The sequence below is a fragment of the Thunnus maccoyii genome, chromosome 2 (genome assembly GCF_910596095.1).
Source record: "Thunnus maccoyii chromosome 2, fThuMac1.1, whole genome shotgun sequence".
In the NCBI taxonomy this organism is placed as follows: Eukaryota; Metazoa; Chordata; class Actinopteri; order Scombriformes; family Scombridae; genus Thunnus; species Thunnus maccoyii.
In genome coordinates, this window is record NC_056534.1 from 9,475,841 (window position 1) to 9,497,323 (window position 21,483).

Here is a 21,483-nt window from a genome sequence, read left to right on the forward strand (position 1 = left end):
CAGTCACTTTGTGCAAAAATCCATTTAAAAGTTTAAACTTTTAAATGGATTTTTTGCACAAAAGGACTGTGTGGACATACTGTAGGTTTTGGCCCCCATCATTTACAATGAAAGTGTATTTGAATGGGGTCTTTTAATGGCCAGTATGAACAGGAGGAACAATTAGAGCAAGAAAAACCTCTTTCAGTGTTCATTTGGGCACCTGACTGTTGTTTTAAGACAGACTTGAAAAACTGTGAACATAGGTTCCTTTAAGTGGTCTGCCTGTCTTAAATGTTGATTTGACTAATTTGGATGGCTGAAGCTTCATATTAGCTTCAGGTAAACTTATTAATATATTTTTGCACAGAAGGAAGCTTGTAGATTTTGGCCTCCATCACTTACATTGTAGGTGCATTATGAAGGGATCTTTTAATGGTCATTATGAACAGGAGGATTACAGCAAGAAAAACCTATTTCAATGTTCATTTGGGCACCTGACTATTATTTTCAGATAGACTTAAAAAATTGTGAACCCATCCTTTAACCCTACACTTTGGGCTATAAATTAACCATTTTACATTAAATTTCAAAACAATTACTAATAAAAACCTCTTTTTTTCTGCTTTATTTTTTTCAGCAGTTGTTTAGTAATTGCTGAGTAATTTCACTACTACAATATCTGATTACCTCAATATTACCTGGTTATTGTTTAAATATTTCTTGTAATTACTATAGTATTTAAGGCCTTTAAATTGATGAAGACTGTGGGATACAGTTGAAGGCTCTGGACAAAAAAAGTATGTGGACTTGAAACTGGGATTGTTTTGTCAAACAACAGTTTACTTTTAAGTTCAGCATAAATCATTTTTACTGGGAAAAAAGCACAAATTAAGGAACACTGATCATTAACTCAGTGAATAACTTGATAACTGAGCGCTGCATCACTCAGGTAAGAATTATTTTTAAAGCCCTTCCAAGTAAATATACAGGTGAATAGATTTTAAGACATCAGAGGTGAAATGTTTTATATCTGAGTTCAAATGACATTCAGATTCACATCCATAAGCATGCCTTTTGATCAGTGGTGAAAACATGTTAAGATCCTTTACTTCACTGCAATATCACATAAAAAAAAACTCCATTACAAGTAAAAATGCTGCTTTCAGATTTTTACACAAGCAAAAGTACAGATGTATTACTAAAAGTATCAAAAGTGAAAGTATTTATTTTGTAAAATGACTAATTTTACTGTAATAGGCTATATGATTGGATTATTATTGCTGATACATAAACATGTAAGCAGCATTTTAATGTTGTAGTTAATGACTGTAAAGCCAATTATAACTATATTACTGGGTAGTTAAACCAGTAGTAGTTTATATTATCTATAATCATCATATGCTTGCTATGTTAAATCTTTGTCTGCAAAATAACAAGTTAACTATAGCCGTCAACTAAATGTAGTGAAGTAAAATTTATATCTGAATTGTAGTGGTGTTTAAGTATAAAGTGGTAGAAAAATTGTGTACTTAAGTACAAGTAAAGGAAAAGTATTCTTCAATGAAGTATTTGAGTAAATGTACTCCTCCACTGATCCTGACCATGTGTATCAGTATTTATTTAGACTGGTGGAAAATACTTTTAAGCAACACATTGGAAAAACTGAAGTAAAAATAAATTAACTTAAAAAACTCACTTAACTACAACTTATATAACTATCAGCAATGATACAATGATGTAGTTCATTTTAAAAGCATTTAATACTACTGTAGCTCTTAAGAGATACTTAGATGGAGGTGACAACACCTATTACTGTTGGGAAACAAAATAGTACAAATCCATATTTTATGGGTTAATCACTGACTATATTTGATAAAGTTACCAATAGGAGCCATCACAGCATAAAGAAGTCTCAAAAAAAGGTAAATGCCAGCACATTAAACTACTTCAATATAATACTTAAGTAAAAAAAAAGTCTCTTTCCAGTCATGGGTGTTTGTAGCAACATTAGGGCTCTTTTCTTTGCCATCTATGACAAAGAAAAACAGCAAATTGTCACCATTTGAGAGGCTGGAACCAAAGAAAATTAAGCCTTTTTTGCATGAAAAATAAATTAAACCATTAATCAATTATCAAAATAGTTGCTGATTAATTTTCTCTCGATTGACTAGTCAATTAATTAACTAATTGTCGCAGCCTGAAACGTGTGTGTACTGTTCAAGGGACCAGTCTTCCGATGTAAACACTATATTTCATGGCAAAAAGGAGGCATGTGTTACGTGTTGAGAGTAAGAAAAGAAGGTAAATACAGAAAATACTGTCTAAAATATAAAAGAGAGAAAGTGTTTATTCAACATCTTTATTATGAAGTACCTTTTTAAAAGAAATGTACAAGTGGAACCAGCACAGTGACATCTTGGCGTTTACCTTTGAAAAAACAGAAACACCATGGACATGTGGTGCAGGTCTGAAGACACGTATGAAATGATAATGTACATATTTACAGCAGAGGATCTATCAGAACAGAAGTGAGCAAGCATGTCTGTAGCTAAAAATACAACAGGACTGACTGAAAACAAAAAAAAAAAACTTACATTAAAAAGCATGGATTGGTTCAATAAACATATTTTGAAAGATAACATGATAAAGGCACTGTGTTTCACACAAATCGACAACACAACAGACGCGGTTGTTTGTTTTGTCCATCTCTGAAGAAATCATAATCACAAGAAACAACTCTTAACAAAATGTTGTCATTCAACTGTCCCTGGGCGTTCTTTCTAATATAACAGATAAAATATATCTGAGGGCCATAGCAGTTCGCACATAAACATTAAAACAAAAATAGACAATTCAACTCATCAGGAAAACATTCCTTATAAAGAACATGCTCGGTGATTATTAAAATTACATTTTTTTTTTATAAACAAATACATATCTAAATTTTAAATTTCATATTGAAGGCATAATGGGTTGAAGTAAGGACAAGTATGTTTTCCGATCCTATGTTTCCCTTACTGGGCTGAACCCAGGACAAATTGACATTCCTGCCAGACCTACTGTAGGACCTCTTTGTTTGATGAACACATTCAATTAACGACCAGCATAGATTACACAAAACACTCAATCTGGACAAAGGTTTGGGATCAACACTGAAGGTAGACTCAGGCGTATTGACATGACCGATGAAGTGATTCCTTTAAGGAAATAGCAGGTAAAAGTTTTTTTTAAAAATGTCAAATTACATTCAGCTTACATGGCTGGTGTGTCATCAGTGCAACGTCTGCACGGTGCTTTACGATATTCTGGCCACAAGGCAGTACTGTAACGGATGTGAGCAGTTTAAAAAGGAATAGTTTGACATTTTTTAGAAAAATGCTTATCTGCTTTTTGGCTGAGAGTTAGATAAAAAGATTGAAAACGCTCTCATCTGTACGGTAAATATAATCAGCCGGTTAGCTTAGCATAAAGACTGGAAACAAATGAAAACAGTTAGCCAAGCTCTTTCAAAAGCTAACAAAATTCACCTACTAGCACCTCTGAAGCTCACCAATTAACACCTTATATCTGGTTAATTTTAAGGCTGAAATGATGCATCGATTAATGATTATATGATTGACAGAAGAACAATACATTTTTTGTTTTAAGAAACAGGAAGTCGAATATCCATCAGTGCTGGTTGGACGAGCAAAGCAATTTCTAGACGTCACCTTGGGCTTTAAGAAACTGTGATGGGCTGACATTAATGATTAACTGAGAAAACTTACTACTTACTAATAACAATTAGGGCTGGGCAATATATCAATATTATATCAATATCTTGATATGAGACTAGATATTGGCAGTGGGGTGGGGGTGGGGGGGGGGGGGGGGGGGGCAGCGCCACCCCCTGCTGCCCCAAAGCAGTCAACCAAGGGGAAACACTCAATAACCATCCCTACAATATTGTCGCTGTATCGATATTGAGGTATATGGTCAAAAATATTGTGACATTTGATTTTGTCCATATCGTCCAACCCTAATAACAATAACTCTAGTTTATTTAATCTGTACTAAAGCTGAGCTGTAGGTGTATTCATGCTAAGCTATAAGCTAACTGGTTGCTGGCTGTAGCTTCATATACACCATACAGATACGATCTTCTCATCCGACTCTCAGAAAGAAAGCGGGAAAAAGTGCATTTTTCAAAATGTCAAACCCCTCCTTGGAGAGAAGCTGCAGATGTTAAACTCAACGTTAAACTACAATGTTTGAAGGTCGCTTTTGTTGCTCGATCTGAAACAATACATGTGATACTCGTGGACTGCACAGACACACGCTTGTAGGCATACGGGGACGCATGATATGCTCTTTGGCTGAGTACAGGCGTACATGACACAGAGGCTTTCACACTCACCAACACGCTTCAGAATAAGCATTCTAGATAGTAATGGCACTGGCCAGGCAGGCACCTAGACTGAGCTCGGAGTTACGTACACAGGCTCTCAGTATAGCAGAAAAATATCGGGGGGGGACGTCGCGACTAGTCAAAACAACAGATGATCGTGGTCAAAAACGGCACACCTATAGCGTGTGCGCTCCTCTTTTTCACAAAAAAAAAAAAATTCGAGAATGGCACAGATAACCGATTTATGAGGGTGGGAAAAAAAACACAAACAAAAACAGTCCTACATTAAAAATGCATTGCGCAGGAGAACAGAACTGCACACTCAAGGTAAACAGTACAGAATTGGGATACGGAGATGTGGTATAGAGGAAAAAAAACAAACAAACAAAATGGCTGCCCTGAAATGACTAATGAACTAGCTTCAAAACATACACAATAATACAACATTAAGTTGAGATATGACGAAATTAGGCTGCATTAATAAGTAATAGTACCTGCCTTGTACATACACAATTCAAATAAAAAGGAAAACAAGTAGCTAGGATACTTGTCTTATCAAAAATATGTAGCTTTGGTAAACAAGTTATGTAGAGAACTGTTGTCTGGACATGTTTATGTGAGAGATCACTACATGACATCTAGGAATCAAGGGTGAGCACGTTTCTCTTTTGAGGCTATGAAGTCAACGAGAGGAGAAGCAGGCTAATAGTTCCACTTCCCTAAATCCTCCGTCCTCTCCCCTTGTCACCAGCTGATGAGGAACAGAGACAGCGAAAGGCAGCGAGACTCCTGAATGGAACAAATCCGCTTTCTTTACTGTCCCGAGCACCGATTGAAGAGTTTCCGTGGTAATGTAGCAGCATCGTAATGGTCTGCGGAGGACAGGCTCCTCCAGAGCAGAAGTGGAAGACTACTTATCCTCTCTCCTTCCAGCAGTCCCTCACCCTTTTCCATCCATCGCGGTGGAAGTGGAAGACTGGTCAGACATCAGATTTTTTTTTTATTTATTTTTTTTTATTTTTTTAAAACAGCCCTCCTCGGATATCCACAGTGGAGACAAGACAGGTGAAATAATTTATGTTCCTTTCCTCCGCTCTCCCGTGTCATCTGGCCAAGCTTCTTCGCTTTTATGTAGGGTTTGATCCAGGCTTTGACGCAGATTTCCAGATATTCCACTAAAAAAAAAACAACCACCTCCTTAATACTCGAGCTTCTACCATGCAGCGCGATCTACCTTCTGTCACACATTGCTCCTTCCTTCTTTCTACTTTCTCTCGTTCGTTTTTCCCCCCACACAGCTGAATTTCTTCTTCTTCTCCGACCCGAATGTATCTCCTCTTTTCAAATGAACTTTTTTGCAACTCCGTTTCGTCTTCCTGTTCCCGAATTTCAGTCGACCTTCTCCACTTTCCCGATGATCTTCTCCTCGAAGATGGGCAAGATGGCGTCGTCGTCGCGGACCTCCTCGAACACTACGCCGCAGTCGAACTCGTCGCTCACTTTCTTAAAGTAGAACCTGCGCGCAAAAGACAAGACGTATATAAGACACATATTTTTTTGTTTACTTTTCATCAATTCTGAGCCAAAAATGGTTCCTTTAAACTGAGACGTTCCCTCCTGTACTGTTAATTTTAAGATATACTCATCAGATGTTCTCACCTGTAGTGGCCCTTTTTGGTAAGCAGCTCCTTGAACTGGCCCAAAGTCACCACACGGCCTTTGACTGATGTTCGGTATGGGATCGGCTCTCCACAAAAGTAGTAAGCGACCGTCATGTTCTCACATACTTGGCGCTTACCGGACTTATGCCTTAAAAAAGAGAGAAAGATCCGTGTCAGACACTCATCATCATATAAGCAAAATGTGATTTCAGGCTATATAAATAAAACTTGACACTCTACCTCTGCTTGGCCTGCTGTAGTGCGTTCCTCCTCCTCTCCTCCTCCAGCCTCCTCCTAGCCTCCTCCAGCTGGGTGAGGGGGTTTGGAGCCGGGTTGGGGGGCATGGCTGGGTCCTGGATGAAAGGGTGAGAGGGCTGGACCTGGGCGGACGATGAGCAGGGGATGGCGGGGGACACCGATGATGAGGGGTTGTTACGCAGCTGGGCGGACACCCAGGGGTGCACTGCCCCAGGTCGCTCCACTGAGGTTGGACGTGGCGACTCGCTGCTGGCTCCCGTCCTCCTGGAGCTGCTTGTGCTGCCGCTGGAGAAACAACAAAGAGGGAGACGGGAAGAACGTCAGGCGACTTGACAGAAATATCGAGAAGACTGATGCGATTCTTATCTCAACAAACAGTTAAAGCAACTAGATATATTTCTTACGCAGCTAGATTCATATAAATCTACTTAATCCTATTTTATGAAGGAAAAATAACTGATAAAGTGGTGGACGCGGCACTGTGATAAGACAGTACAAAAATGTTTTTTGGCAGGAGTGGTGGGCCTTCTGAAAAATCTGAAATGATATATTTAATAAAAGAATTAAACTCTGAAAACATTTAAAAGTATAACTCATTAGAAATGTTTATATTCATCATGAGCGATATGAGTAACAGTGTAAGACTCACCCGTGTGAGCTCTTCCTCTGTCTGTCTCCTTCCATCATCCACTGCAGGATCTTCTGGTTTCTCTCCAGATCCTCCAGCGGTACCTGGGTCTCCATTCCACGCCCGCTCTCATCACCTTTGCCTGATGTCTCCGACGTCTTCTTGCAACCTCGCCGTGATAGCGTGCTTCCTTTACTGCTGCAGGACGAAACAGGTGACACATACACAAACCAGTTTAGATCACCTGGATACAAGACGCTGTAGTCCTGGTGTGCACGTTTAGCACATTTACGACCGCATCGGCCTACCTGTAGCCCATCCCCTCGAGTGTGCTGGCTCCAGCCCCGTCGGCGTAGTTTCGACTTCTCCCTGCGTACTGGTTGGCTGGGTCTCCGTTCCAAAGGAAGTTGGCCTGAGACCTGGAGCCCGCCTCCTCCTGCCCTTCTCTTCCTCGGTGGTGATACAGTTGCTTGTGGTGATGCATACCTGAAGAGGACATCAGTAAGAGACTCATCAGTGACGTACTCGCCTCTCTTCAATACATCCTACAGTAACGTAACTGTACTTAACTGTCATGGGATTAGAGAAACCTGATTTCCACAGGTAGTTTTCTATGTAACGCGGTTACTGAAGTGCACGTTAACGCACTGATGGTCAACAAATCCCATGAAAAGACAAAAAAACAATCAATGGATCCTGCGTCCCTCATGCCAGTCTGCTGAGGTACCATGACAACGTGCGTGAGAGAGCCCGAGCATAAAAACAAAACTTTATTTTCTCTGCATTTTTCTTGTGGTTACTTCATTGAAAACAAGAAAAAGTTCATTAAAAAAAGTTGCTGATTAATGTTCTATCAACCGCCCTAGATCACATTGTTTCCTCTCAGCCCGTTAGCAAATGTTACGAGGCCCTGGACATTTCTCTTTGTTTGATAAGTAAAGTTAGACTTTGCTGTCGGCTTCCTGATTTATTTTAAAAAAAGATAAGAGAAAACAGAGAGAAAGAGTGTGAGCGAGTGAGAGCTGCGGTAGTGAGAACAAAGCCAGGAAATGAGAGAAATAAAACGTTATTTTCTGATCGTTTCATGGCGGTTACGTTCTAAAGCACAAATAAAACAACCGTCAAACACTCAACAGATGATTTACTGTGGAAACAGACGCTCTTAGTTTCTGTTACATTTTCCTCCTCCTGCACTTCTCCTTTTTTATTCATTCATTACGGTTCAACTCCATGTCTGTAGTGGACAGGTGGTTCGCTGAAGCAGACAGAAGGAGCTTGGAATAAATACCTGCACACAAACAAATGCCATTATGTTCTTTCTCCCACTGTTCAATCTTAATGAGTACATTTCTGCAGTGAGAGATCTGCAGAAATGTATTATTGTCTCAGTTCATGACATAAGAGTTTATTATCAAGGTCATCCAAACTCACTGAAATGTTATTCTCTTAAACTCTGCTCTCTTCTCCCCATGTACTGCTCTCTGGAGAATCCTACATTTATACAACATTCATTTACTGATCCAATATGCCTAATTTTATATTTTGCATATTTGCGTAATATATCAACAATACATATCCATAACTAAAGGAAAACAACCAACCAAATCTAAAGAGAAAAATGTTACTTTGGACACTGGAACCTCCGCACAAGAGCACCAAATGTGGATTAATCCACTGCTAAAAATAGTCCCCAACAAATGCACCATTTACTCCTGTCTGAGTAATGACTTAACCTTTTCAAAACATGTTCTCATTCTCTTGATTTGTGTCTTTTCATGGGAATTTGTTAACAATAACACAAATAATATAAATACCTTGTTCACTGCCACACAGCTATAATATCATAGACGATGTGCTATCATGTGACAGGAAAAGGAGTCACGATACAATAGTCGGGGGTGTGCCAATCATGAAACCTTAAAAAAAGTGTTGATTTTCTGTGCTGAGAATGGCGATGCGTCCCCCTGGCACTGCCACGCGGTTAAGATGCACATCCTACTCTGCTGCCTTCGCAGCCTCTTACCTTTAACCCCGGCAGCAGGCAGACTGTGACCTCCCCCTCGGTGCGGGGGGTAGTGCGGCGGGCCGATCCCCCCGTCGGGCGAGCGTGACGATTTGGGAGGAGTGTGTCGACCCCCTCCTCCTCCTAAGGTGCTGTTGGTTGCCCCTGGCGACTGGCAGCCCGGCGTCTTCATCACGCGCTGTACATGCTCATCCAAAATAGATTCCGGGTCGTCGTCATGGGAATCCTCCATGGCAACCAGGCCGCCGTAAGTGGCGACTGTCGCCGAGTTAGCAGTGGTCTCTGAATAACGGGCGCCGTAGAGAGGTGGAAACGATGAGGGGAGGGGGAGTGGTATGCTATGAGAAGACATGGAGGTTGTCACGGAGATGTCAGCATCGTCCCCCTCTTCTTCCTGTTGTGAGGAAGGAAACAGATGTTTTATTAGTAACTTGACACGCACTTGTAAATGTAAAAAAATATGGTTAATAAATATGAATCAGTCATAATCCGGCTCAGTACAAATCTTGTGCACACGTGTATTAAATAAGATATTGTTTGATTGATTGTTACCGAGGTAAATGTGACAATTAATTAAAATTGATTTTAGGTGATATATTGGCTCGCCCTATAATTGGTGCACATGCTCCTCAATATATATAATACATTTCTCATATCAACGTGAATTTTTGTATTGCGATCTCATTGCATCACGAGGAGGACACGTGCGATCGTGAACTCACCAGTCGTACTCTCTTCAGCCTTTCTTCGAGTCTTTCCTGAGCCTCTCGCTCTCTGAGAACCGTCTCCAGCCTGCTGATCAGCTCTGCTGCAAACCTCTCAGGCTCTACGTGGATGTCCTTTGGCATGCGGTACGTGCGCTGCGTACAGACATGAGCACAAAAAATTACATGCCGTGGATTCCTATGGAAAGCGGCGGCTAAAAATTCGGATGCCGAATTTGTAAATGTAAATTATCAGATGGGAAATAAATGTTATGAGTCGAAAAGAGCAGCTGTGAAGAGATTTGAAACAGCAAAAAAGAGACTCTAATTACAACAAAGAAAAAGAATGAAAGCACATAATTGTATGTTTAACCCACTATATTAACATTAAAATTAGACAAAATGCAAATTATACTTTTGTAAATTACATATTTCTATGAGACACATGTAGACAAATATGCTTACATCACAAGCTGCTCTACTTAAAAAGGTGAATGTCATTAAATATTCCAGGAATATTGCATTAATATTCTCATATTCCAGTTTAGGCAGCTAGTTGTTTGCTTTATTCGTATTTATACTTTCTATCAGCTCTTCCATGTTGTTTTATGTCATATTTGAATTTGTGCATACCATCCAAGATACTGGACTTGTGCAAGGTTAAGTTTAAAAATGATTTGATTAAAGGTATTACGTAATTTGCTATAGAAACATTAACAGTATCATTGCTAAGTGACCTATTAATTATAACAACATGGCGCCGTACTTTGCGAAACATTCTTGTGTCACAGGTTAATCCTCCCTCAGCTATCTGTTGTTATCTGTTACAGTAATAAAGCTGGGACAGCATGAAGACATTGTCATTAATATTTGATTAAGGTCATCAGGTTTTATGCTGCCTTTACTGCTGTGTGATTACAGCCGCCTGTGCTGACGTGAGGATAAAAGAGCGTCTGAGTGTCTGTATAACTCACAGGTATATGAGGTAGGGGCACACGTCCATTAGCTTTGGCACTTTCATGCATCTCTTTGCGATGCTGCTTCCGATATCTGTATGGAGGAATACCATCTCTGCAAACACAGACACACAATCAATCAAACATCTTAACAACTCGTTAATTAACACTTATGGTGTAGCATTTAGTAACTGAATTAATAAAAGGAGAGATTTAAATGATGAAGTACGTCTGCGTTAACTTACACACTGCTGTCGGTCAGCGATAGTGTGTCTGCATCACTCGACATGCTCTGTTGCTCGCTGTCGTTGGCGCTGGTCGCTGGAGCGCGAGCGTAGCCCATGTTAGCGTAGTACGGGTTTACCGGCTCTCTCCAAGGTCTGAGGATGAGGAGAGACATCGTGGTTAATGCGCTCATATTAAAAACGTGGGGTTATGCTCTCAAAGACGAGGCTCAACGTATAGATAGGGGAGTAATCCATGAGTGTTCGCAGGGTTTTCCATGACAATGAAGGGAATCGCTACCACCAGGAGATGTCTCAGGAATTTTCAGTTGTTTTTAAGTTGATTCAAACTCAAACTCACATTCACACAATTTTTTAGCTTTTTAAAGAACATAGTAACAAGGAAAATTTTAATTTAATTCGGGAAACAAACATTTTTAAGTGTAACAAGTGAAACCATTGTTCAAGCTGAACAAGGGTTTAAGTAAAGAAACAGACTTTTCTCGTCATGAAAAGAGTTTTGTTCTGTTTGACACAGTACATGAATAGGAAAAAAAACAAATTTAAGTAAAAAGCAACGGATATTAGCAGATTTGGAAATGGAGCAGTGCTTTAAATACCGCTGCCTTTGCACCAAACATCATTATTACAGTTTATTGGGTAAACTCTCCTGGTGTATGCTAGACATGATGGCATCATTATATGTTTTTTTAACTGAGGGAAAAACACCCCTATTCTAGTGAGGTGCTGGCCTGCAGGCAACAACTATATATCAACTTATAAAGAAGGAATTTCAGATGACAGCTTTCCTTCAGGTTAACGGGATTAAAACAACAGGGAGGATATTAGTATCATTAGCAATATTGACATAAATGACCTTGGAAATGATTCATTACTGAATACTGGAAAATATTAATGCTTCTTAACAGAAAATATTGTAAACTTTAAGACATCACCGCGTCTAGGGTTGCAACTAACGACTGTTTTCATTATCAATTAATCTGTCAACTATTTTGTCAATTAAATCAATTTGTCGTTTGGTCTATGAAATGTCAAAAAATTATGAAAAATGTCGATCACTCTTTCCAAAAGCCCAAAATACAACTTCAAATGTCTTGTTTTGTCTTAATCAACAGTCCCCAACCAAAAGATATTCAGTTTATTATGTTAGAGGACTGAAAGAAACTAGAAAACGTTCACATTTAAGGAGCTGGAACCAGAGATTCTTTGTTTTTTCTTTTAAAAAACGATGAATCGATTATCAAAATAGTTGGTGATTCATTTTCTGATAATCACTGCAGCTCTAACTGTGTCCTTTATGAGAGCGACAACCACACACACAAACACAACCACACACACAAACACACACACCTGTACTCCCTGCTGTCCTGCCTCCTCCGGCTGGTTGTAGCTCTCTGCGGCGCCGTTTGCATCAGCAGGCTGTGAGTCAGCCGACCAGCTGGTGTGTCTCCACACTCCTCCTCATCTTTCTCTTCCTCCACTTCCCTCGGTCCTCCTCCACACCTAAGATCAGATATGAATTAGACGTGTTATTCAAACATCAGATAGACTCTCTTTCTGGTTTTTCACTTTGCGTTGCGAACTGACCAGTTGAGAAAGCTTACAGTTTAATCATTCTAGATGACTTTTACTCTCTTCATATATAAACATTTATATAAATTCAGTACTGTAAGTTACAAGCCAGTAATTGATGTCATTGTTTTCAGCACAACACGGGCTATTTGAATATGTTTGCTGCAGTGATATCACATGACATAATGTACAGTTATTAGACAAAGAAGTCAAAAGAAAAAGTAAAACAGAATTTGAATTTTTCAACATTTTATCCATTTCCTATAAAAACAAACTATGTGCAAATGATTACAATCTTCACATTTGTAGCCCAAGGTCTTAAGTAAAAAACAAAAAAATTAAGTCTCACTTGCACAGAAAAAAGTACTATTAACATTTTTATCACAACTGCCCATATTCGTTTCTGGGTAATTTAACAAACAACTATGTGCGTGTCTTCACATTTGTAGACCAAGACCTCAGATGATAACCAAGCAGAACAAAACGAAGCAGGTAGCTCCTGGTCTGAAAAGTAAAGCCATTGCGGAAGTGCCTTAAACCTGCATTCTTTCTAATGGCCATCAGGGGGCGACTCCACTGGTTGCAAAAAAAAAAAGTCCAGTTGTTTGAAGTCCATGATAAAACGGCCTCCCTTCTAACTTGATTTATTACCTCAATAAACACTTTCCTAATGAGTTTATGGCCTCTATCAAGGCGGCATGAGGTTTAGTCTGCAAATTATGGCATGAAATAGATGATAAGGCAGAGTATAAGCCCAGATTCATGGAGTGTAGGCGTAGCTGCGGCTCTTTCATAGTGCGTTTTCAGTTCATGAAAGTTAACTAACATTTTGGTTGCCTAAAAAAGTCTTGTTCAGTGTTTGGTTGTGATAAAAGACCCTCTAAGGAGTCGGCTGTTCAGTTTTTCCAGTATGTACATTTTGTTTTAATGGTTTTAGGCCTTTTTTTTTTGCTAGCGAAAATTAGCATTTGCATTAGCATTATCACAGTTAACCATAGACTGCAAATGCACCGTGCTAACCAAGCTAGCAGCTATAGCTAGCTCCACCCTCTCGTACGAACACGGCCACTTCTGGCTCCAAATATCAAAGATGGCGACTGCCGAATCCAAGATGGCGACAGTCAAATCACTAAACTCCAGGCTTCAAAACGATGTGAACGGGTGACGTCACGGTGACTATGTCCATATTTTTTTTTTTTTTTTTTTTTTTCAGTCTATGAGAAAAAGTGAACTATTTACATTTTTAGCAAACTGTCAATATTTATTTCTTGGTGTGTTTTTATGTTGTTTTTTTTTTTTTTTTTTTGGAAAATCGTCATTTTTGCCTGCCACGCCACATCCACCAAGCTGATCTTGCCGTTCCTCAATTTATGTTAATTAATAAAACATTTGCAAACAGAATAAAAACACACATTTCACCATATGCGTAATGTGCGCATGCTCCAAGGGTCAAAGTGCATGCGGAGGTAGAAACATGTCTTTATGTAGCTCAATACACTTCAGATAACTACTGCGACACATTATTCACTCTCTGAAGGTCGTTTCTGTGTTTCAGTAGATTTCTAAATGCTCAGGACAAAGAATAGACCCCTACAATCACATTTGTAAAATCGGCGATGCACCATTTTGCAACAGTCACTGGTTCAGCTCTTTGCGCACAGTTCACCACCCAATAACACAAATTGTGATTGGACAAGAGAGAGTCAACATGGCTGCCAGCGATCTCATTCCCCAAAACAGTAAAGAGTTATTTCTACAGTCAATATTAGATAAATAAGTACATATAATTATTATAATTTTTCGAAAGTGTCTAAAAACAACAGTGTGTTCTTGATGGATTATAAGAACCAGTGACGGCTCATAACGGCTTTTTAAAGTAAGTATTATTATAGTATATATATAGTATTATAGTATTTTTACGTCGTATACGACTTTCTTGACCCCAGAGGGTTAACGGTTCGAATCAAAGTCTCAAGCTTATCTTACCTCCACTCCTCATCCTCAGCGAGCGTGGGTAAGTACCCCGGCACAGGCTTGGCTGGACCCGATGAAGGACTCTGATCACTGGGGTTAGGCTTCGGGCTCTCTCCTCCTGTCCGTGTGAACTCCAGGTACAGATCCGACTTGAGGAACAAAGGGTAGGTGTTCTCCTCCATCATGGCCTGGATCTCTGTCTGGGCCTGGAGCACACGAACACAGGGGTCACATACTGGGACTCAAGAGTCGGTGCAATACTCAGTGATGCCTAAAAATGTCACCATCGTTTTAATTACTTTATAAAGCGCAACACGTCATACTTCCCCCTCGACTTGGGCTGAACACACTTTCAGCACTGCTTCACTTTTTCACGCAATACCCGTTCCAGACCAACGCAATGACACGGAATAAAATCTGCATTTATGTAACAAACTACCCAGCTAATCTAATACTCCGTCAAGACTGACAGAGAGGTGTGTTGAGAGCAAGAATTTCATTAGGGATGGAAAAGCAAGAAAGCAAGAGAGGCCGTACGAGTGGAAGAGCAACGGAGAGAGAGAGTTGGAAAGGTTGGCTGCGAGAGAACAAAAACTTTTTCATCTGGTAATTATGTAATGTCATTGTGTGTCATTTTGTTGTTTAGCAGTGATCGAGTGTGGACTCGAGTCTTGGTGAACAACACATTAGTCTGTGACGGCAGCCTCGTATGAATGTGATCTGAACACGCATTCAATAGACCCACATCATATCAAGAAAAGAGGAAAAAAAAAAACGGAGATAAAAACAGTGGAAGAGATAACAGGAAAATGAGGGTTCAGGTGAAAAACCCAAGAAATCATTGAATCTGTGATTTAATCTGTGATGCGTGCTGCACCCTTTCTTTAGATATTATTTTAATTTTACTACAGGCAAACAGTCTGCGTACACTTTTTTTTTTTTGCCTACGCAGCTGATAACGTGCTGGGATGTGCGTACGCTATCCCGAGGCATTGACAACAGGCTAACAGACCTTTACAGCCACAGGAGTTTGAACTGATATCTTCTGAAGTACTATAACAGCATTTCAACCACAGGAAGCTACACACAGCTATAATTTATGTCCCCAAAACATCCCTTCTAAAGAGGTGGAACTTTCTATTAGAGCTGCAATGATTATTCAATAGAAAATTAATTGGCAGTTATTTTGATAATCGATCAATCGTTTCAGTTATTTTTCGAGCAAACACTCTGTTTCCAGCTTCTCAAATGTTACAATTTGCTGTTTCTCTTTGTCATATGTGGCATTAAACTATTTTATATCTTTGTCACAAAAAACCAAACTGAAGACATCATTGTGCGCTCTGAGAAATTGTGAACGCCATTGTTCACCATTTTTTAACATTTCATCAACTCGGCATAAAATAAAACAATCGTTAGTTGGAGCCTTACTTTCCATCCGGCCCAGAAACTATCAGGATGGAGTTTGCTGTGCTGAATATTGAAGACTGGTCTCACACACACACACACACACACACACACACACACACACACACACACAAACCTCAAGACTGCAACAGCTGATGTGTAACATTAATGCTGAGAGCAAATGCTCCATAGAAAACCATATAAAATGAGTTCATATATCAGTAAACTCTCTATACTCCAAATCGAAACTGATTCGGCAAGTTCACAAACAGAAATACTCTCCACTGGCACTCAAGACCTGCTTATCAAATGGCAGCCGCACCAGATATCGCCATTTATGATGGCGGCAGACATGGCTGTCTGGTTCTTCAAATCAGGAAGTAAACATTGACCTACAACACAACCATGAATGTGGGCCAATAACACTTCTGCAACTGATTAAATCATGACACCTTTGGAAGTTACAGATGACTAAGTTATCAGTGTCAGTCTGCCCACAGTGCTGCTATCCAACCCAAATATGGTGACTGTTGGGTTTCAAACACCCATCAATTCAGTTTCAGTTGCTGTATCTTGGCCAGTTTGCCCAGTGATTGATGTTCAGTTGGCTGATACTTTAAAAATGAGTAAACTGAAATGGACTAAATAAAGTCAGTGAGAAACGTATTCAACTCTCCGCTAGCCTGAGCGGTTCATCATCCATCACTATTATTTGAACATTTACAAACATTAAATCAATGTTTTAATCACCTGTTCAAACATGGCGGGGTCCGGATGCGGCCTCCCCACGCAGTCTCGGATGAAGCTCTTGGTGGCTGGTTTGATCTGCCTAGAGACAATCCCGCTTCCGTCTACGATGTACTTCCTGTAGATGGCCTTGGCCAGTTTTCCTCTCTTCTCCTGGCTGGTCTTCCTAAACCCCGAGCAGGCAAACCAGAAATCGAGAAGGTCCGCACACCCTTCCTGGCACAGGAAATTTCGAAACAGCTGGATACCGTCCTGGTCGTCTAGGAGAGAGTGAAGTGACTCAGCCCACTTCAGGTAAGGTGGAGTTGGCGAAGCCGAGCCCTCGGGTTCATACCCCAAGTCCAGGTCCGGGCGACGCGGAGTCGCAGACGACGAGGAGGGCGTGTAACTCGATGGATCTCCCATTTTAGAGGACGACGATGACAGGGGAAAGCCAAGGGTTTGGGAAAGGGTGTTTGGACGGGTGCTGGCTGACTGGACCGGGGGGTCCACATCAGATCCCTCCTCACCAGGAACTGGGGGTCGCGGAGCATCCTCTGTGAAGTGGGCAGGGCCGCTCAGAGAGGCCACAACCCCGCCGCCGCCGCCACCCCTGTACCCAATCCCATGTAATTCTCTGACAACACTCATGTCTCTGATTGCTCAAGGCAGAGGTCAGACTTTCCCCTCTAGCAATGATTTTGCAGACAAACAATTCACCCTGTGATGGAAACAAGAAAAACAGTTAGAAGCAGCAATGGAAATAAACATTATTACTAAATGACACACACTGCTGATTCATCTCCTGGCCCCTTTACTGTCAGACCATCACTACATAGCATTTTTAAGAAGCAGCATGAGATGATGAGCCGGATAGATACAAAGAAAAGAGAGCAGGAGATAAACAAGTGTGACTAATAATATCAGGAGATGAATGAGGTGAATCCTTCATAACGTTAAACACTAAAAACATTGCTAGCATGCTAACTTAACATGTTTAGTCAGATACTTGCTATTAGCAAGTTAAACTAGCGTCTACCTGAAAGCATTTTAAAACCGTGCACAAATATTTCAAAGCTTAAGTTCACCACTTGAGTTTTTGTCGTCAGTTTAACAGCTAGCTTTAAAGCTAGCGCTAACAGCTGTCAAAACAACGCTAAAACTTCGTGAGGCTGAACATCATTTCCCAAATAACCAACAAATGTTAACAAGCTAAGACAGCTAGCTAGCCTTGTAGCAATGCCACCACCAATGCCAGTGCTTTGAAGTGAGAATCTCATTCATCTTGGCCTGCAAAGACGGTGGGGGATGGGTACAGAAACAAACTCTACAACCACACAAGACGGGCCTGCGTGCAAAAAACACTTCAACACAGGCGCACTTTGTACATTTGTTTGTGCCCAGCTAACTCGGAACAGAGGAAATGCACATTTTCGTACTGATTAACTTTAACAAATCAGCCGATCTGAGATCAAACAAAACAAGAAAGCGAGGGCACGTTTTCCACTCTACTGGCTGCAGCGCCAGCTAGCCTAGCTAGTTTTGGTTAGCGTTAATGTCCCGTGTTTTCCACTAAAGTGTCTCTCCTACCGTCTCTGGAAGCCCGTTCCCCGTAATCCGCTGCATTGGGGATACTGGCGAGAACTGTGTGCTCCAAAACGCAGCATATGGATAGCTTTCTTGTATTAAATATTAACGAAAATAACCCGTCGTCTTGCCCTTAACTCCCCATGGTGGCTGGTTTCAGAGCAATAATACAGAGCGAGAGAATACGTGCGTGCACGCCGCCGCCGTGCGGTGCGTGGTGCGTTTATAGAACCGCAACGCATAGAAGAGACGAACATAAAGTGTCTTTAAAGGATAGGTTCACAGATTTTCAAGTCTTTTTTTTAAAAACAACAGTCAGGTGCTCAAATAAACACTGAAACAAAGTTTTCTTGCTGTAATCATTCTTCTTAGATGATCCTTTCATAATGCACTTACAATGTAAGTGATGGGGGACAAAATCCACAAGCCTCCTGTTGTGCAAAAATGTATTTAAAAGTTTATCTAAAGTTAATAGGAAGCTTCAGTTGTCCGAATTAGTCATATCAAGTAGATATCTTTCAACGTTACAGTCTTTCTAGTGCCAGAGTTCCTCTTTTTGTTACTATACTTCCACCGCAGCTCAACAGGGAAACACAAAGAGGGAATTTGATGCTAATAAGACTGTAAATATAGCAGCTGCTGAAGCCTCATATAAGCTTCAGATAAACTTAAAAACAAAACAAAAAAAAAAAAAAAAACTGTGTGGACACATTGTGGATTTTGTCCCCCATCACTTACACTGAAAGGTCTTTTAATAGCCAGCATGAACAGGAGGAATGATTACAGAGAGGAAAACCTCTATCACTGTTCATATGGACACCTGACTGTTTTAAACTTGAAAAACTGTGAACCTGTCCTTTAAGATCTCATTTTACCAGTAAGTGGTAGAAGAAGTATTTTGATTATTTACTTTACTTATTACAATGTACAAATATTCCATTACAATAAAGAGTAATGTATTCAACATTTTACTCAAGTATTATCAAAAAATGTATATATTACACTGTTGGATTATTATTACTGATGCATCAACATTTAAACAGTATTTTAATTTTGCAGCCGGTTGTAGTGGAGCTAATTTTACCTATTGTATATACTGTTGGGTGGTTTAATTTACAGTATGACTGATGCATTGTCCTTTTTTTCTCATTAAAGGTTTTAAAACGTTTTTATATGCAAAGTAACTAGTAACTATAGCCATAAAATTAATGTAGTCAAGTGAAAAGTAGTGGCGTAGAAGTGTAGTTTAAAATTAAAATATTCAAGTGAGTTACAAGTACCCCAGAAAAGTACTTAAATGCAGTAGTTGTGTAAATGTACTTAGTTACTTTTCACCACTGCAGCTAACTATAATAAAGTAACAAATATCGACAGCATCGCTATAAAGGCAGTACTGGCGCGGGCTGTGATGCGTAAATATTAATTAAACAGTAATTATATCTAACACTGCTGGCCAACAACAATCCTGTGAAGCCCACGCCTAAAACTGTTTACTTCCACTAGCATGAATCTAAGTTCCTCTATTAGCTCTATGCAGTGCAGAGTAGTGGATGAAGTATTCAGATTATTTACTTAAATAAAAGTAGCAATGTAAAAAGTACTACAATGTAAAAATACTCAATTACAAGTAAAGTCCTGCATTCAAAATTGTACTTAAGTAAAAGTACAGAAGTATTAGAAACAACATACACTTAAAGTATGTACAATAAAAGTACCCATTATGCAAAATGGCACCTGCAAGCATTATATTATTATATAATTATAATATTTCATTATGATTACTGATGCATTAATGTGTAAGAAGTCTTTAACGTTGTAGTTGTCAAGGTGGATATAATATTCACTATGACTAATTAATTAGATGATCAACAGAAAAATAAGTGGCAACTATTTTTATTATCAATAAATTATAGAAAAGCCAAATATTCCCCAGTTTCCAAATTATGAGGATTTGCTGCTTTTCTTTGTCTTATTTGATAGAAAATGGAGAGTATTTAGATTTTGGAGGTTTAGTCGGACTAAAAAAGCAATACATTTGACATCATCAACTTGGGAAATAATAATTTTTAAAAAAAGTTATTAAATATAGCACTGTATAATCTGAAAGGTAACTTGTAGCTGTCGGATAAATGTAGTGGAGTAAAAAGTACCACATTTGCCTCTGAAATGAATAGTGAAGCAGAAATATAAAGTAGCATAAAAAGTACCTAAGAATTGTACTTGAGTGCAGAACTTGAGTAAATGTACTTAGTTACTTTCCACCATTGCCAGGACATTAGATACAGTTACTATCAAATAGATTTCGCAGAGCATCCCGGTTCTATCTGTCGCGGTTCTATGTCGGTTTAGCGAAATTACGCCCAGCAGCGCCCCTACAGACCCCAACACGTCACTACACAATGGTCATCATAAAATGAATTGCAGTGGGAGCGACATCCCTTTAGACTCTGATTAACAGTTATTACATGTTTTATGGCACGCTGTTAGTACAACACATTGTCATGAAAGTTGAGAAGCAGAATGTATTGAAATAATAATAATAAAAAATACATATATTAAAAAAACAGCGGGGCACAAGCAAGACTCAGACAGATGATCAACACCACAGACAACCTGCTCAGGTCTGTTCACTTTGCTCCAGGCAATCAGCCGAGACAAATCTGAGGCAACCTACATGTTCTAGTGAGAAACACTGACAAAAAAAGAGAGAAAAAAGTCGACTCACCTCGGATTTCTCAACTCTGAACAGGTGTTCAGTTAACGGAGCTCATCTTCTCATCTGACAGAGTGACTGACCGGACACCGCCGCCGCCACCTGAGCATCCTGCGTGTCACCCGCCTCTGCCGGGCTGTCAGTCAGCCAGGAGCACCGAGCTTTCACCGGTTTGTGTGTGAGAGTGTGTGTAAGGGTGTGTGTGTGAGAGAGAGGGAGGGAGAGAGAGACAGACAGACAGAAAGAGAGAAGGAAGGAGAGAGCGAGAGATTAGACTATTGTTAACAATCATTTATTTCCTCTCAGTAATACCAAGAGATCCCCTAAAAAACACACACATGAAATACATATTTTCACATGTAAAACATACAGTTAAGTGTCTGAAAACCACGTAAATGTTTATTACATATGAAATCTACAAAAACACAGGTGCTTATGTGAACTCACCACATTTGAAATGCCCTTTTACAAATGTATAGCATGTGAAATTTTCACAGGTGATCTTACATTTCACATGTGCTTGTATGTGATTCACATGAAAGGGTGTTCAAGATGAGATAAACATGTGAAATGTGTCTTAAATGTGATAAATTCTCACACACTCTTTTTTTCTTTTTTGGTAAAATCTTTTGGTCGAAATAAAAATACTACTAAGAATTG

General features: G+C 39.7%; 1 protein-coding gene across 3 annotated transcripts; it reads right to left on the reverse strand.

Moving 5' to 3' along the window:
* Window positions 1-4,926: 4,926 nt before the first annotated feature.
* LOC121906883 (axin-1-like) lies at window positions 4,927-20,917 on the reverse strand. Of its 3 annotated transcripts, none has more exons than XM_042426080.1 (13): window positions 20,836-20,917; window positions 16,548-17,244; window positions 14,403-14,596; window positions 12,195-12,347; window positions 10,845-10,979; window positions 10,618-10,714; window positions 9,662-9,799; window positions 8,940-9,333; window positions 7,225-7,402; window positions 6,938-7,114; window positions 6,271-6,573; window positions 6,029-6,178; window positions 4,927-5,885 (listed from the first exon to the last, which is right to left on the reverse strand). In XM_042426080.1, the coding sequence occupies exons 2-13, from the start codon at window positions 17,172-17,174 to the stop codon at window positions 5,759-5,761; spliced, it is 2,673 nt and encodes an 890-aa protein (XP_042282014.1). In that variant the 5' UTR covers window positions 17,175-17,244; window positions 20,836-20,917; the 3' UTR covers window positions 4,927-5,758. The 3 variants fall into 3 exon arrangements, with proteins under 3 accessions (XP_042282014.1, XP_042282023.1, XP_042282006.1); XM_042426089.1 differs by lacking the exon at window positions 20,836-20,917 and adding an exon at window positions 18,114-18,306 and having other exon boundaries at window positions 6,938-7,111; XM_042426072.1 differs by lacking the exon at window positions 20,836-20,917 and adding an exon at window positions 18,114-18,304.
* Window positions 20,918-21,483: the final 566 nt, after the last annotated feature.

Excerpts from the sequence above, each read along its gene's own strand:
- LOC121906883 (XM_042426080.1), bottom strand. The coding sequence starts at position 17,174 with ATGAGTGTTGTCAGAGAATTACATGGGATTGGGTACAGGGGTGGCGGC. Across the intron at positions 10,715-10,844 it reads TCGCTGACCGACAGCAGTGT|AGATGGTATTCCTCCATACA; the intron begins GTAAGTTAACGC and ends CTGTGTTTGCAG. Across the intron at positions 7,115-7,224 it reads CTCGAGGGGATGGGCTACAG|CAGTAAAGGAAGCACGCTAT; the intron begins GTAGGCCGATGC and ends TTCGTCCTGCAG.